At 36.7% G+C, this 17,530-nt stretch overlaps 1 protein-coding gene and 1 pseudogene across 1 annotated transcript in view; one reads left to right on the top strand and one right to left on the bottom strand.

Annotated features, from left to right (window-relative positions):
• LOC149208459 (LRR receptor-like serine/threonine-protein kinase FEI 1) overlaps positions 1–5,466 on the bottom strand; it is a 151,512-nt pseudogene extending 146,046 nt beyond the window's left edge.
• A 97-nt stretch (positions 5,467–5,563) lies between these two features.
• The window catches only part of LOC149208458 (ABC transporter C family member 3-like), a 62,536-nt gene continuing 50,569 nt past the window's right edge, over positions 5,564–17,530 (top strand). The window contains exons 1-5 of the mRNA XM_089398349.1: positions 5,564–6,064; positions 6,385–6,471; positions 6,617–6,961; positions 7,235–7,318; positions 7,422–7,586. Of these exons, the coding sequence (XP_089254475.1) occupies positions 5,564–6,064; positions 6,385–6,471; positions 6,617–6,961; positions 7,235–7,318; positions 7,422–7,586 (1,182 nt within the window). The remainder of the gene's footprint in view (positions 6,065–6,384; positions 6,472–6,616; positions 6,962–7,234; positions 7,319–7,421; positions 7,587–17,530) is intronic.

Raw genomic sequence — 17,530 nt, 5'->3', positions numbered from 1 at the left:
TATTTAATTAATAATGTTAATTGAAAACACTTTAATTTTGTATTTAATGTCTCTTACTACTTAAAGCCAGTGATATGGAAAGTCACACTTGTTTTTCCTTGGGGAGTCCCTTTTATTTATGACTTAGTAAAGGTTGAGAAATATAACCATGGATTTTAAATTAACCATTTAATAAATGTGAACAATTACAAAAATATATCTATAAGAAGTCCTTTATCTAGTCAACGAACTATATTTAAAAAAATATCAGTATATTAGTTATAAAAATTAAATCTAAATTACCCTAGTTTAAGTGATGGGCAGGGATTCTATCATAGCAATGAATTATATTGAATGCTTTGCACCATTGTTAGTCTAGAGAACACACCGTGATTTATTTGCGGAGAGCCATTGGCTCACAAATATATACAAGCAGACCAGAAAAACACAACTGAAGCCGTGAAGAGTTTATGACCGAGAGGAAAAAAATAGTTGCCAAAACGGATATGGAAGGCCTGGGACTGAATTTATCTGGTCACTCGGAATTAGATACATAAAAGTCATTAAGGTATAGAGACACACTGTATCATCTTCTAGGATCGGAACTACTTGGTTTATTGTCGGACGTTCTTTAGGATTGGAAGTTATGCACCTCACAATGATTTGTAGAACTGCCTATACAACCACAATTGCAACACATATCAACAATTTCTTCCAATGTATTTTTCCTCAAATAGTGCGTTCACTTGCATTTGGAATGGGGATATCAATGTCATAGTGTGTATTCCATTCTATACTCAATTAGAAATGCAGTTGTCTAACCATGATGGTGAAGCTAAAGCTAGTAGTGAAAAATTGCATACTGGGCATTTTAAATCACAAGTTCTTAGATTACTAAGACTTTAAAATTAAATTATCATGGTATCTATGACTTTAAAATTAGATTATCATTTTAATTATAAAATGATAAAATACAACATAAATTACCCATCCAACAACATTCAAATCTTTCATTACAAATTATTGGCATGTTGGCTATTTTTCCACTGAGCAACTCTAACAGAACAACTCCAAAGTTGTATACATTAGATTCCTCTTTTTCTCACCCACTTTGTAGATACTCTCTCAATTGAGAGTCATTAGATAAAAATATATGAATACCTTTGGTGATATAGAATCTCTAAATCCTAAGAAGGGGTAGAACTAAAGGAAATCGGTACTTAGTGCCAGGCAGCGAAATGTGCCAGCTATAATGGTGGCCACATGTGTCTCATCGTCTTCCTTGGAAGACCGAAGTCTGATACATGTGACTCCAAATTCTCAACCAACAATATATTGCTAGGCTTTACATCACGATGTACAATGAGAAGATAGAAATCATGGTGCAAATAAGCCAGAAATCATGGTCCAGATAAGCCAGATTTTGATCTGCTCCAAATGTTATTTTCAATCAAGCACTCCATTCGAGAGTTGATTCTATTTTTCTATGGTTTGGAAAAAATTGGTAGGACTATTTGCAAATTGATTCCAAACAACAAAACTCTAGACGCTAGACAATATTGAAAATATTATAACCTACCTTAGAATCAGAACTAAAGTAACCTCGAAGGATTTCCATGAATTTCACAAATTTAGCATTGCCAATATACTAACCATGTAGTAACTCGTCCAAGCTTCCTAGAGGCAAGTAGTCATAGATAAGAAGTTTGGCCGATGAACAATTGCAATAACCTCACAAATTCACAAGGTTTCTATGTTTGATGTTTTCCAAAATCTCAAGCTCTCTTTCAAAGAGGCAATCTAATCTTTACCCCATTGTTCATAATTTTCTTCACTGCAAATGCACTATTGTCATCCATCACCAATTTCTACACGGTACCAAAGCCTCCGAACCAAATGATATCAATATCATCAAGTGTTTCAATTCTCTTTATTATATCCTAAGATGTATGTGGCTGATCTCCATGGAACATGACCAGCTTAGCATCTGTGATATAGCACATTTGAGAGAGATTTTTTATCAATTTCCACCTGATAAGTTGAAAACAAGTTGAAAGAGATTAGCAAATATACTTGATGGATATCTATTTCTGTAGGATTTTTTGCTCCATTTTACTATAAGGTTGCTTGACCCCATCATTCTTGTACAAAAAATAGTACCATAAGAAGAATAGGAAAGCAAGAGCCTTGCCCATTGTCATCATTGCTCCGATGAGGATTATGTTTGAAACTCGCTCTGATGGCTTAGTTGATGCTGATAACATCCAAAGAATTCAGTAAATCAGAGTCAAAATATATCAAGATAAGTTCCAAATTGTCCAAGACACTACGCAACAACAGTGGCACAAGGGTAGATTCAAGTTCAAAACTCTTGGTAGGGAAAGGGAAAATGAGCATATAAGACACCAATCTAAAGTCTTGGATATATTCCCTGGTCTACATCACAATTTGAGTTGGATATTATAGCAGGGAATCCCAATTAATTCTTGCAAAGTGTGTCCATTCGTTGACCACATAAAGACAAGTTTCCGAGTAACCTGAAAATCACGTCCAAGAAGTTATCATCTTAGATTTTACAACGATTAACATGTTTCAAAAACTCATACAGAAAATTATTTGAATTTAACAAGAATATTATTTTCCTACTTGAAGTAAGTGCAAGTTCAATCTCGCATATGAAAGGGCTCCATTGAAAAAACTATTCACATATGTGATAAAACTATGAAACGACCCAAGGCCTAGACAGCCCCAGGAATGCAAATATCAAAAAGAAATGGCACAAAGGTCTTCTTGGACTAGTTGCCTATGTAAGAAGTGAGCCTCAAGAAAAACCTCTAGGAGAATACCAACATATGGCTCATACGCTCTGTAGCAGGACTTGGAAACAATATCTAGTAATGCTCTGAGTTACATGGAATATTCTAAAATCTAGAATCGAGTTACACTTAGGTAAATTAGACTGAGAATATGTGTGAATATGTGTGTATGCATTGAAGAAGACTCCTTGCACTGTAAAGACCAAGGCCCTCTCACATCACTTGGGTTTTTCCACCTCCATAAATATCATGAGGTGCATCCTCTCATTCTCAGCTTCTTCTAAAAGAACTTTTATCCATCCACCATTATGCTGAAATTTTCTAAGGGACTTGCAGTTGGGGAGCATTCCTCCACTGCGGCTTAACAGAAAAGCACATTTTCGTGCAAAAATATAGAGCCCTGAGTTTAATGGTAACCAATTGGAGCTGCAGCTTCCCTCAGTTATTTTCCTTGGTAATGAATGTCCTGCGAAATCATAAACATGACACAGCAAATGATTAGCTCATAACAAAAAAAAAGGCGATCAATGAAGTTAAACTGAAACAGAGTGAAAAGACCGAATACAAATGCTTCACTGAAATCACATTGTTCAGGAAACAAGAGTCTAAATGAAACAAAAACAAAATGCCAAGATATGCCCTCATGAAAGAAACATAAATATTGGATAAGGGTTAGCTTGAGCCCTAAACCTTAAATCAAACTAACAGAAAATGTGATAAACCCTATCCCTTAAACGCTAATGCAATTGTTTAAAGGAAAACAAACTATAGAATCACTATAATTACCTAAATTTCCTTTGTAATGAGCCCAAAAGGCCACCTCAAATCATTATTTGACTCTACTCGATCTGTTCCATTTCCTGCATGTAGAAGGTGTTGAACATTTCCACCATGAACAAGAATTTGAGTTGTTGTGGTTATGATCTGGTGTGAACCCTAAATGCACAATGCAACCTATACAAGTCACTTGAGTTGGGAAGCTACATCCACATTATCATGGCATATCTAGATCAGAATATTGTCTGACACATTACTTGTCCATACATGTAATTAACAGACAAATGGCGTGGATTATTTACTATGTATCTGATCTTCTATCTTAAAAGACACCAATTCTTGAAGCAGGTTTATGTATTGTGATTGAATCTGGGCCTGACAGTTTAAACTCTGTTTATACCTTTCCATTTCATTATTTATTGATGCATTCACTGGAGCTAATCTCAAGTATATTGCAATTGTTTGAAGGAAAACAGACTATAGAATCACTGTGCTTACCTAAATTTCCTTTGTAATGAGCCCAAAAAGCCACCTCAAATCATTATTTGACTCTACTCGATCTATTCCATTTCCTACACATAGAAGGTGTTGAACATTTCTACCATGAACAAGAATTTGAGTTGTTGTAGTTATGATCTGTTGTGAACCCTAAATGGACAATGCAACCTGTACAAGTCACTTGAGTTGGGAAGCTACGTCCAAATTATCATGACGTATCCAGATCAGAACATTGTCTGGCACATTACTTGTCCATACATGTAATTAACAAAAAACCAATAGAGAAGCTAGACTTCTTGTGTAATGAAAGTTTCTCTCTTCACGGGCATAAAAGTGTGTATATTTTTGGGATTGAAAAGTGATTTTGGAATGGTTTTATTGTAGATTTGAGCTCAAGGTTCTTGAGCTGAAATCTTGGGACAAAAAGATCAGGACTTTTCAAGAGGCTTTCCACCCAGGTCCAGCATGTTTTCCGAGAACACAACACTGTATCTGATATTCTATCTTAAAAGACATCGATTCCTGAAGCAGGTTTATATATGGTGATTGAATCTGGCCTTGACAGTTTAAACTCTGTTTATACATTCAAGACTTTTTTTAGTTATAACAGTTGTGTCTTTTCAGACTGTCAGCTCTCCTTTGGGGAATTTTTATTTAGCAGTGTGTATTCTGTGTTGTAAGATTTTTCTTTCACTTTCAGCTGAAGGTCAGTAGTTCTTAGGCACTCTTTTTGGTTGAAAACTGTATATGTTAGTGTTGTTTTTATTTCAGTGTTGTGAGGCTTCTTGGACTATGCTATGTGCTATGTGCTAGTTTGTGCCTTTTTTGTGGAAAAGGTATTAGAGTCTTTGTCACAGCGACAAGGGTTTTTCAAACAACATCAGTTAACTTTACGGGTTACAGTAGCATTGACAACTATTATATACATGAAAGGCTTGTTGCTTTCCAGTCAGTTAAGACAGAAGCATACAAGCGGAGAGATTATCAACTACATGAGTGTAGATGTTCAAAATGTTTCATGTTTCTGTTACTATATGCATAGTATTTGGATTTTCCCTCTTCAATTTGTTCTGGCCTTCATTATTCTATATCAGACGTTGGGCTTGGCAACATTTTCAGGGTTGGTAGCCTCATTTGCAGTTATGTTGCCAAATTTCCCACTCGCAAAATTGCAAGAAAAATTTCAGGAGAGAATAATGGAAGAAAAAGACAAAAGGATGAAGGCCACATTGGAGACATTAAAAATTACGAGGATCTTAAAATTGCAGGCTTGGGAGACAAGATTTCTTCGGAAACTAGAAATTTTGTGGCAGGCAGAATATAGTTGGCTACAAAAATATGTTTACGCATCAGCTATCACAACATCTGTTTCCTCTGTTGGACCAATATTTATCATTGTTGCAACTTTTGGTACATGTATGCTTATAGGAGTGCCTTTGACAGCAGGGAGAATTCTTTCTGCACTCGCAACCTATGGGACACTTCAGGGAGCTATGGGCATGCTTCCTGGCTTAATCCCTCAGATTGCTCAAACTAAAGTGTCAATAGATCGCATTGTGGCCTTTCTGCAGGAGGAAGAGCTGCAACACGATGGGGTAGAAAAGGTATCAAAGGAGTCAACAGACTTCGCGATTCAAATCCAAGGAGGGATATTTTCTTGGAATCCCGATTCCTTTCCAACTATAAGAGGTTTAGATGTCCAACTAGAGAGAGGCATGAGGGTTGCAGTATGTGGAACTGTTGGTTTAGGAAAATCAAGCCTTTTATCCTGCATATTAGGTGAAATACCAAAAATATCAGGCTCTGTTAGCTTAAGTGGTACCAAAGCATATGTCCCTCAGTCTCCTTGGATACAAAGTGGGAAAATTAAAGACGCTATTCTCTTTGGAAAGCAGATGGATACTATTAGATACAATAGTGTACTTGACGCTTGTGCATTGAAAAAAGAGCTTGAACTTTTTCCCTATGGGGACGAGACAGACATTGGAGAAAGGGTTAAATTTGAGTGGTGGACAAAAATAGAGAATACAGATTGCCCATGCTTTATATAAAGATGTAGACATTTATATTTTTGATGACCCTTTTAGTGCTGTGGATGCACATACCGGAAAACATATTTTCCAAGTATGTTTCTCTTATCCTTTACATACTATAGGTTTGCTAAATTAATTAGTTTTAATCTTTTGATGGAATGATGAAGCTCTATAGTAGCACTCTGCAATTCATTGTTCAATCTGGATAATATACATTGCTGGTTGTGCCGCTACAAATTCGTGTCCATAAACATCTAAGAAATTGGACTTTCTTGTTATAGGAATGCATACTTGGTATTATGGGTTCAAAGACTGTAGTCTATGTAACTCATCAAGTGGAGATTTTACCCTCTGCTGACATCATTCTGGTAGGTTTGAATTTCTTTCACCCTGCTTTAGTGATATTAAAATTTTCAATGTAATTGGTAAAGGAAAAGTGGGTTTATTGATCATTTATTGAGAGGAGGAGATAAGTGATCCATATTTTGTTGATGTAAATGATATTCTTCACAGGTAATGCGAGATGGTGAAATTACTCAGGTTGGCAGATATGATGACATCTTACAATCAGGACCAGATTTTGTGGAATTAGTTGGTGCACATCAGAAAGCTTTGAAAGCTATTTCTGCTATGGAGAAATCTGAAGTGTACACATCAGAGAGATTTGTTGAAAATTCATGTCCTGGCAATATAGCTGCAGTGAAAAATGTTACTGCCAGTGACACACTGGAGCAGTGCGGTGTTCAGAACTCAATAGATGTAGAGGAAGAGGTTGAACCAGAAAACCACAAAGAAAGATTGGATAAAGAGAATAAAAATTCACAGCTTGTACAAGAAGAAGAAAGAGAGAGAGGCAGGGTAAGGATGTCGGTATACTCGTCTTACATTACTACTGCATACATTGGTACTTTGATACCTCTAATACTACTGGCCCAAATAATAAGTCAGCTACTTCAAATATGTAGTAACCTCTGGATGACATCAGAAGCCTCTACAAAAGAAAATGAGAGTTACCTTATGAGAAAGTCCCTTTTCATTCTGGTTTATGTTGCTTTGACATTAAGCAGCTCCCTGTGCGTTCTTGTGAGGTCTATGCTTCTTTCATTGGTTGGATTTAAAACTGCTAATCAGCTTTTCAGCACTTTGCACAGGTGTATATTTCGTGCACCAATGTCCTTCTTTGATGCAACTCCATCTGGGCGAATACTAAATCGGGTCAGTTGACATTTATTGTTTTAATAGGCTAATACCTTTCCTGAGAGAGGAGGAAATCATTTGATTCTAGTGGGTCAGTAACAAGCTCTCTGTTTCTTGGCAGGCATCAACTGATCAGAGTGCAGTGGACACATTGATTCCTTCTCAACTAGGAGAATTGGCTTTTGCATTTATACAACTTTTGGGGATCATTGCAGTCATGTCTCATATTGCTTGGCAGGTCTTCATTGTGTTTATACCAGTGGGTGCAAGTTGTATATGGTATCAGGTATTCTCTGTATTTCTCAATAATAATAAATACGAACTTGCAAATTTTAATTTTCTCAGAGGAACATAAATTGGCGATAAGAGAGTTTGATTTCTACTTCAAGGTTTGTTGTAGGTAGATCCCATAATCTAATTGAAAAGGATGTTATCAAATAGATTAAGTTGCATCAGGATTCTATCATGACAACAATTTATCTGTATTTCTTTGTTTCCATGCTTTTGGGTTTTTATAGTAATAAGAGAATTCTTGTAACTCCTCTGACCTTCCTTGCATGCAGCAATACTACATAACATCAGCTAGGGAACTGGCTCAGCTGGTATCAGTTTGTAGAGCTCCAATCATACAACATTTTGGAGAATCAATCTCTGGAGCAGCCACCATTAGAAGTTTTGAGCAGGAATTTCGATTCATGGAAAGAAATCTCGAGTTGATTGATCTATATATATATATCTGAGACCTAGTCTCCACAATGTTGGAGCCAATGAGTGGCTTGGCATTCAGATGGATTTTCTGTCAAATCTTGTGTTTGTATTCTTTTTGGTGTTCCTCATTCGCTTGCCTCAATATGTAATTAGCCCAAGTAGGTACAGAAGCACTATCTTGGCTTACAATTATTTTTCCTAAACTGATCTCAGCAGACTAGACATATTCTTTATAATGAAATATGAAAGTAAATGAAATGGCACCTTAACGGGCACTGCAGGGTTGGCAGTAACATATAGTCTAAGTCTGAACATGGTACAAGCCTGGGTAATATGGTGCCTTTATTATGTGAAGACCAACATGTTGCAGCGGAGAGAATAATGCAGTATTCACGAATTCCCAGTGTGTCACCAGTGATTATAGAGAATTGTAGACCAAACTCCAACTGGCCATCTAGACGCTAGACAATATTGAAAATATTATAACCTACCTTAGAATCAGAACTAAAGTAACCTCGAAGGATTTCCATGAATTTCACAAATTTAGCATTTCCAATATACTAACCATGTAGTAACTCGTCCAAGCTTCCTAGAGGCAAGTAGTCATAGATAAGAAGTTTGGCCGATGGACAATTGCAATAACCTCACAAATTCACAAGGTTTCTATGTTTGATGTTTTCCAAAATCTCAAGCTCTCTTTCAAAGAGGCAATCTAATCTTTACCCCATTGTTCATAATTTTCTTCACTGCAAATGCACTATTGTCATCCATCACCAATTTCTACACGGTACTAAAGCCTCCAAACCAAATGATATCAATATCATCAAGTGTTTCAATTCTCTCTATTCTATCCTGAGATGTATGTGGCTGATCTCCATGGAACATGACCAGCTTAGCATCTGTGATATAGCACATTTGAGAGAGATTTTTTTATCAATTTCCACCTGATAAGTTGAAAACAAGTTGAAAGATATTAGCAAATATACTTGATGGATATCTATTTTCTGTAGGAGTTGTTGCTCCATTTTACTATAAGGTTGCTTGACCCCATCATTCTTGTACAAAAAATAGTACCATAAGAAGAATAGGAGAGCAAGAGCCTTGCCCATTGTCATTATTGCTCCAATGAGGATTCTGTTTGAAACTCGCTCTGATGGCTTAGTTGATGCTGATAATATCCAAAGAATTCAGTAAATCAGAGTCAAAATACATCAAGATAAGTTCCAAATTGTCCAATACACTACGCAACAACAGTGGCACAAGGGTAGATTCAAGTTCAAAACTCTTGGTAGGGAAAGGGAAAATGAGCATATAAGACACCAATCTAAAGTCTTGGATATATTCCCTGGATCTACATCACAATTTGAGTTGGATATTATAGCAGGGAATCCCAATGAATTCTTGCAAAGTGTGTCCAGTCGTTGACCACATAAAGACAAGTTGCCGAGTAACCTAAAAATCACATCCAAGAAGTTATCGTCTTAGATTTTACAACAATAAACATGTTTCAAAAACTCATACAGAAAATTATTTGAATTTAACAAGAATATTATTTTCCTACTTGAAGTAAGTGCAAGTTCAATCTAGCATATGAAAGGGCTCCATTGAAGAAACTATTCACATATGTGATAAAACTATGAAACGACACAAGGCCTAGACAGCCCCAGGAATGCAAATATAAAAAAGAAATGGCACAAAGGTCTTCTTGGACTAGTTGCCTATGTAAGAAGTGAGCCTCAAGAAAAACCTCTAGGAGAATACCAACATATGGCTCATACGCTCTGTAGCAGGACGCCCTCTCACATCACTTTGGTTTTTCCACCTCCATAAATATCATGAGGTGCATCCTCTCATTCTCAGCTTCTTCTAAAAGAGTTTTTATCCATCCACCACTATGCTGAAATTTTCTGAGGGACTTGCAGTTGGGGAGCATTCCTCCACTACGGCTTAACAGAAAAGCACATTTTCGTGCAAAAATATAGATCTCTGAGTTTAACACAGCAAATGATTAGCTCATAACCAAAAAAAAGGTGATCAATGAAGTTAAACTGAAACAGAGTGAAAAGACTGAATACAAATGCTTCACTGAAATCACATTGTTCGGGAAATAAGAGTCTAAATGAAAGAAAAACAAAATGCCAAGATATGCCCTCATGAAAGAAACATAAATATTGGTTAAGGGTTAGCTTGAGCCCTAAACCTTAAATGAAACTAACAGAAAGACACGAAGAGTCTCATCGCCAGCAGGCAGTCTCTGCGAAGAGTGTCATCCCTAGCAGAAGAGTCTCATCACCAGCAGGCCAGGCTTGGCCTTTCATGGCCCATTACCATGGGAAAAAAACTATTTTTCTATGAAAAAAAACAGATTAAACGAATGGCAGAAAACACCCCAATCATCTAACACACAGAATCAATGGCTCAGGATCGCACACGTCACATTTTAGGGTTCCTAGAGGCAAGTAGTCATAGATAAGAAGTTTGGCCGATGGACAATTGCAATAACCTCACAAATTCACAAGGTTTCTATGTTTGATGTTTTCCAAAATCTCAAGCTCTCTTTCAAAGAGGCAATATAATCTTTACCTCATTGTTCATAATTTTCTTCACTGCAAATGCACTATTGTCATCCATCACCAATTTCTACACGGTACCAAAGCCTCCAAACCAAATGATATCAATATCATCAAGTGTTTCAATTCTCTTTATTATATCGTAAGATGTATGTGGCTGATCTCCATGGAACATGACCAGCTTAGCATCTGTGATATAGCACATTTGAGAGAGATTTTTTATCAATTTCCACCTGATAAGTTGAAAACAAGTTGAAAGAGATTAGCAAATATACTTGATGGATATCTATTTTCTGTAGGAGTTGTTGCTCCATTTTACTATAAGGTTGCTTGACCCCATCATTCTTGTACAAAAAATAGTACCATAAGAAGAATAGGAGAGCAAGAGCCTTGCCCATTGTCATCATTGCTCCAATGAGGATTCTGTTTGAAACTCGCTCTGATGGCTTAGTTGATGTTGATAATATCCAAAGAATTCAGTAAATCAGAGTCAAAATACATCAAGATAAGTTCCAAATTGTCTAAGACACTACGCAACAACAGTGGCACAAGGGTAGATTCAAGTTCAAAACTCTTGGTAGGGAAAGGGAAAATGAGCATATAAGACACCAATCTAAAGTCTTGGATATATTCCCTGGATCTACATCACAATTTGAGTTGGATATTATAGCAGGGAATCCCAATGAATTCTTGCAAAGTGTGTCCAGTCATTGACCACATAAAGACAAGTTGTCGAGTAACCTGAAAATCACATCCAAGAAGTTATCGTCTTAGATTTTACAACAATAAACATGTTTCAAAAACTCATACAGAAAATTATTTGAATTTAACAACAATATTATTTTCCTACTTGAAGTAAGTGCAAGTTCAATCTCGCATATGAAAGGGCTCCATTGAAGAAACTATTCACATATGTGATAAAACTACGAAACGAAACAAGGCCTAGACAGCCCCAGGAATGCAAATATCAAAAAGAAATGGCACAAAGGTCTTCTTGGACTAGTTGCCTATGTAAGAAGTGAGCCTGAAGAAAAACCTCTAGGAGAATACCAACATATGGCTCATACGCTCTGTAGCAGGACGCCCTCTCACATCACTTGGGTTTTTCCACCTCCATAAATATCATGAGGTGCATCCTCTCATTCTCAGCTTCTTCTAAAAGAGCTTTTATCCATCCACCACTATGCTGAAATTTTCTAAGGGACTTGCAGTTGGGGAGCATTCCTCCACTGCGGCTTAACAAAAAAGCAAATTTTCGTGCAAAAATATAGAGCCCTGAGTTTAACACAGCAAATGATTAGCTCATAACCAAAAAAAAAAGGCGATCAATGAAGTCAAACTGAAACAGAGTGAAAAGACCGAATACAAATGCTTCACTGAAATCACATTATTCAGGAAATAAGAGTCTAAATGAAACAAAAACAAAATGCCAAGATATGCCCTCATGAAAGAAACATAAATATTGGATAAGGGTTAGCTTGAGCCCTAAACCTTAAATGAAACTAACAGAAAGACACGAAGAGTCTCATCACCAGCAGGCAGTCTCTGTGAAGAGTCTCATCCCTAGCAGAAGAGTCTCATCGCCAGCAGGCCAGGCTTGGCCTTTCATGGCCCATTACCATGGGAAAAAAACTATTTTTCTATGAAAAAAAACAGATTAAACGAACAGCAGAAAACACCCCAATCATCTAACACACAGAATCAATGGCTCAGGATCACACACGTCACATTTTAGGGATGTCTTTCTCAGAGGGAATGCCTTACGGCGTAAAGATATGGGCTTGACTGCCACTATATTGATATTAAGGGTATGTCTTTGCTGCAATAAACAACATAAGAGACTATACACATAACTTTGAGGTCAAGAAGTGCGTAATATTTGTGAGACACCAATTATAATATATAAAAGGCACTTCCATGGAAGGAAAGAAAGAGTGTGCATTTAGAAGAAAAGTAATAGTACTATTCTAAAAGAGACACACAAGAGCAAAGAAAAAGTCATTAGTTAACCTACAAAATAGTTCATAAGAAAAAGACAATCATGAAAGAAAATAAGAATTCACATTCAACAAGATAATACAAATGCTAACAAAATAGTTCATTCTCTTTATCATGTATGACCATAAACATATACTGCAAACATTAAAAGAATAGTCTTACAATATCCACAATACATGCATGAAAGTGTGCTAGCCCCGAGAGCTTTTGATCATTAATTAAAAGCCCCAAGTACAAAATTACAAAGATGAAACACTAGCCCAAATAGTGGAACATGAAACTACCACTTGCTTCTCCAAATAAATATATTCTCTTGTATGCTAAACTAGAGAATCCAAGGCTAAAAACTTCAAAAGTCCCTCTTTGTGCTTGAGTTATGAGGGTTTATTTATAACAAGTGAGGTGACCCTTCACCTCCCGTCATGACTCTTAAGCTTCCATTTGTCTTTTAGATTCTCTTTAACCTTTGAACTTACTAATGACTCTTCATATTCCCTATGTGATGCTTGGACTGCCACTTTACACATTTATTGTTTTTAAAATACAAAATTAAAATAAGAAATAATTATAATAAGAAAAAATGTGGATATTATCTATAAGATAAAGTAATACATCATGCATAATATTATGGAAATAACTCGCCGACAACAACATGTAACTTTGTAGTAAGATATTGGTGCCAATCTTTGTACTCCACTACTATGTGGCCAACCTTCACTAGTGGATCTAGATTGTATCTGATTTTTCCCTTCAATGCTTTCATATATATGGTCTTGGATTCTGTTTGAATGGTGCTCAACAACATAATTAACTTCATGTGTATCTTTGCTGGCATGGTCACATATTGCAGAATATTTTATTTGGTCACCTCGAGCTCATCCTGAATGGTTTCCTATTTGATATTATTTAATAAATATTATATTTATTGTTTAATAGGGTTCTTTCTCTTTAGATCCATAAATGTACCAACATAAGGAATCCTATGCATCCTGACCAAGGAACCGAATCCATTATATAGGCATGAGTATATTGTTATGATGTTGGTAATAGAAGTATGGATATCCTCATAAATATGTAAAAACACTATGATCTTTGCCCTATCTACTTCTACATCTTGTCTACTCTTCCTGACCAACATTATAGGTGTATTCATATATTTTTTACCCCAATCATGAATCGCATCTATGGTTGTGTAACCTATCTTTAAGACCTTCACCATTTTCTATGACCCTTTCTTCACTTCATGTAGGAGAACCACTACTTCACGGAGAATGTACATCTCATCATATAACTACTTCATAGTGTCTTCCAAAGGCTTGATCTCCTACAATATTGCTTCCCTCAATTCCAATGTGCTAGCACTAGTGGAAGACAATATTTGATTCTCCCAGTTACCTTGCCAAATCCAACTCCTTTACCAATGTTTCATTTTCTCTAATCAGATAATCAGTGTTCTCCTTAGTGGGTTCGAGAAATGTTGCAATTTCTCTTGGAATCTTCCTATTATTCGGCACAATCACCATTTTGTGTTAATTGAAACAAGGTGACGAGGGTCATTTAGAAAATAAATTCTTCTCTCCCACACTATTCTTCTCTTCAACTAGTCGAAAATAAAGTTTGAGATTTACAAATCTCTATCATATGGCAGAGGAACTATTCCCATCTCACTAAATGGGAGATGGCCACCAGTAAGAGGAGGTGGGGACTGATAACTTGTTTTCTTTGCAATCAAAATAATATCTTCTTCTTGATCATCCTACTCATGTTCATCATTCACGTACTTGGCCTGCAATTCCTCTTCCTAATTCTTCTTACTTTATTCGTCTTCTAATCACTTTTTTCTTTCTTCTTCTTCTTCCCTTTGATTTTGGAAGGCTTCTTGTTCTTATTCCTTTATAGTTTCCTCTTCTTTTCTCTTTCTCAATTCCTCCTTTCTTCTTTGCATGTCTTATTTATTCTTCTTTAATTTCTCTTCTTTTTGTTTCCTTTCCTCCTCATGCTTGTGTTCCTCTTTTTATTACTTCTTTTCTTCCCATTTCTACTATTCTTCATGCTACTTCCTCCAAGCTTCTTCAAATTCCTCTTTGGCTTGACAACACTATCTTGAGTAGGAACTTCTTGTTGGTTCCCTTCTTTTACAACATCTAATAAATGCGTCATGTTAGAATGGCCCGCCCCATCACTTGGCCTAGTTTTTCTGGAAGCATAGTACCAATTATTCATCTTCTCATCATCTTCTAGTGACATAGAAGCATAAGGCTAGGAAAAATCCAGATTAGCATAGTGTTGTTTGCATACTTCCCTAGGGTCATATATATGGAAACTCATTTCACCAAACCTGAGACATCTATGTTCTTCAACTTCTTATTTTGTACCTTCAAGATATTTAACTCATAAGACCCCACTTGCAAGGGAAGAAGAGGCCAAGGTTCCTTATTCTCCTTCTACAATAGTTGTGAAAGTCCTAAGCAAATATGATATCCTATCTCCTACATGACCACCTTATCAGTCATGTCCTTTGGTAAAAGGTTTGGTGGATTTTGGGAACCAAAGACTCTGATGTAGGTGGCTTGGGAAGAAGTGAACCAATCTGAAAATTAAATGACCACTTCTTTCACTTGATCTATCATCCAGGGTGCCTCTTCTTCAAATATCATATGATAGAGCACAAAAAAGAAGTGGTCAGCTAGATTGGCATAAAATCCCCTCTAACTAAACTTGGAAAGTAGCTTGCAATATCTATTGATAGAGAGAGACTGTTGAGACAAGTTCCACTTTAGACCCAAAAAATAATTTCTTGCATAGATTCCATCAAGCAGGTATGTAGACATGAAGAACTGAGTTTGCCCACGTTTTTCATCCTTCTTTACCTTTGATATATTAATCTGCAACTGTTGGGAAAATATTTATGACTAGTTGATGATTATCCCTTCTATGACTATCGGGTAAAGCATGTAGATCCATCCTTCACCACAAAACTCAGTGCTTTCTCGTCCATATTGTCTGCAACACATTACCGTAAGGTATTGGTATACCTTCATTAATGATTTTATCTTGTAGATCCCCTCTGGCTTTTGGCGACACTTGGCTGGTTCCTACCATCATGAGCTAATCACATCCCTATTATTCAAATAAGCCCAGGTTGCATAATACTAAGAGTTGTGATAAACTTTTGGCTTCGACAACTTGTAGTAGGAATGAAGATCATGTGGTCGATATGATTCGAGATCCTGCCCACTTACACTACTAAGAACCATGTTCTTGTTGTCTAGACCCTACAAAATCCGTCCAATTATTTCTGCACATGGTAACACTGGATATCTGCAAGCAATTCTATGGAATCTAGATCTCTTAAAATTGATGTAGATTTCCTTGTCTTCAATATCCTTTGGGAACTCTTTCTTGTTCAAAGCATATTTTATAGTCAGGCATAATATAGTAGTGGAATTATCCAAAAAGCATCTAGTATATTCCAAGATAGGTGGTTTTGATTTAGAACTCTCTCTAGGGCCTTTAATACTACTTTCAATGGCCTCCTTAACTAGTGTTTGTCTTGTAATGGGAGGCATTGTGTCTATAGAGGATGTGAGTCTGATAAGATCCTTATTAGCAGCACCTACAAATGAAGATGCAATCATGGTGATACAAAATTAGTCCCTAAGATAATCTCCTAATCTATCAAGTTATCAAACACATAAGGTAGTCAATAGGTGGAAGGATTGTGCAATCTCTGAGCACAAGGGAAAAGATTGAGGCTAGAGTGACCTGACTGGTCACTAAAAGTGTGCAGTGCACAATGATAGAGAGGAGAGACTATGCATGCCTGATCAACAGAGGCAAAGTTGATGACTGAGGCTTGTGATTGTGCAATGATCAGTTGTTGAGAGAGAGAGGGATCCTTGGCTGTGCAAATTGCCTTAACAGTAGGCAAGGAGTGAGTGGTTTTTGTCTGGAAGTGCATAGTTGAGGCCAAGGATTACACAGTCCACAGTCACAGTGAAAAAGGGATCAACCACTATTGACTAGAATTTCACATTGCACAATTGCAAAGAGGGAGGTCACGAGAGGTGTGCATGTCGAATCAGCAGAGAACAAGGCCTGAGAAATGCATAGTTGCAGTGATGAGGAGGCAGAGCAAGTCAAAATTCAGCTCAGTATGGATCAACAACAAGAAATGAGGATTGTGATAAGATCAATGATGGAATAATGAATCATTTTTTAAATATTAAATGTTAAAATTGTTATTTTGTGCGAGAGATTTATGGAGAGATTGGTGGGGTGATTTATGGAATGATTGTTGAGAGATTATAGGAAATGGCTGAGAGATTTGTGGTGATGGCAGATTCTCGAAGGTCTCTCCTCATGTATAAATACATGGTTTTGATAATGAAATATGTTGAGATCTAGTGTGTTATTGTTGAATGGTTTTTTTCTCTATAATTTCCTTTTTACTATGTTTTCTTCATTTAGTATTGGAGCTAGAGTGGCCAGTGTTGCATGTGAATTGAGGCTAGTGCGTGGAGTAGCAAAGCCTATGATATTTTTTTCTTTTTTGAAATTTAGAGAACAAGATTAACTCTGTAGCGAGGATTGGCACCCTACTTGTGGAAGCAATATGCCTACAAGATATTGGAATATGCTTTGTGCATGTAGGTTGGAGCAAGTAACATTGCAAGAGACCTGTGTTAAACTACCTGGAGGTTGCATTAAATATTTGCAGTGTCATGACTGTGTGTAAAGTTCATGTGAATAAATTGTGTGGGGGTTTCTACATGGATTGGCACCTAGCTATGTGTAGCCAAGTTCATGCTAAATAAATTGCATGGACTACTTTGTGGATTGGTGTGTGGATTGCGACATAGACTGAACTTGTTGCATGGAGGATCTTCGACGTATTTGTGGGGAGTTGTCATGCGTACAAACCATACGAAACTGTGTAGAATTTATGCATGAA

The sequence above is a fragment of the Pinus tabuliformis genome, chromosome 1_2 (genome assembly GCF_031772625.1).
Source record: "Pinus tabuliformis cultivar Carrire ecotype Pingquan chromosome 1_2, CPIR1, whole genome shotgun sequence".
In the NCBI taxonomy this organism is placed as follows: Eukaryota; Viridiplantae; Streptophyta; class Pinopsida; order Pinales; family Pinaceae; genus Pinus; species Pinus tabuliformis.
The sequence above is the reverse complement of the archived record's forward strand: the minus strand, read 5'-3'. Positions and strand labels throughout refer to the sequence as shown.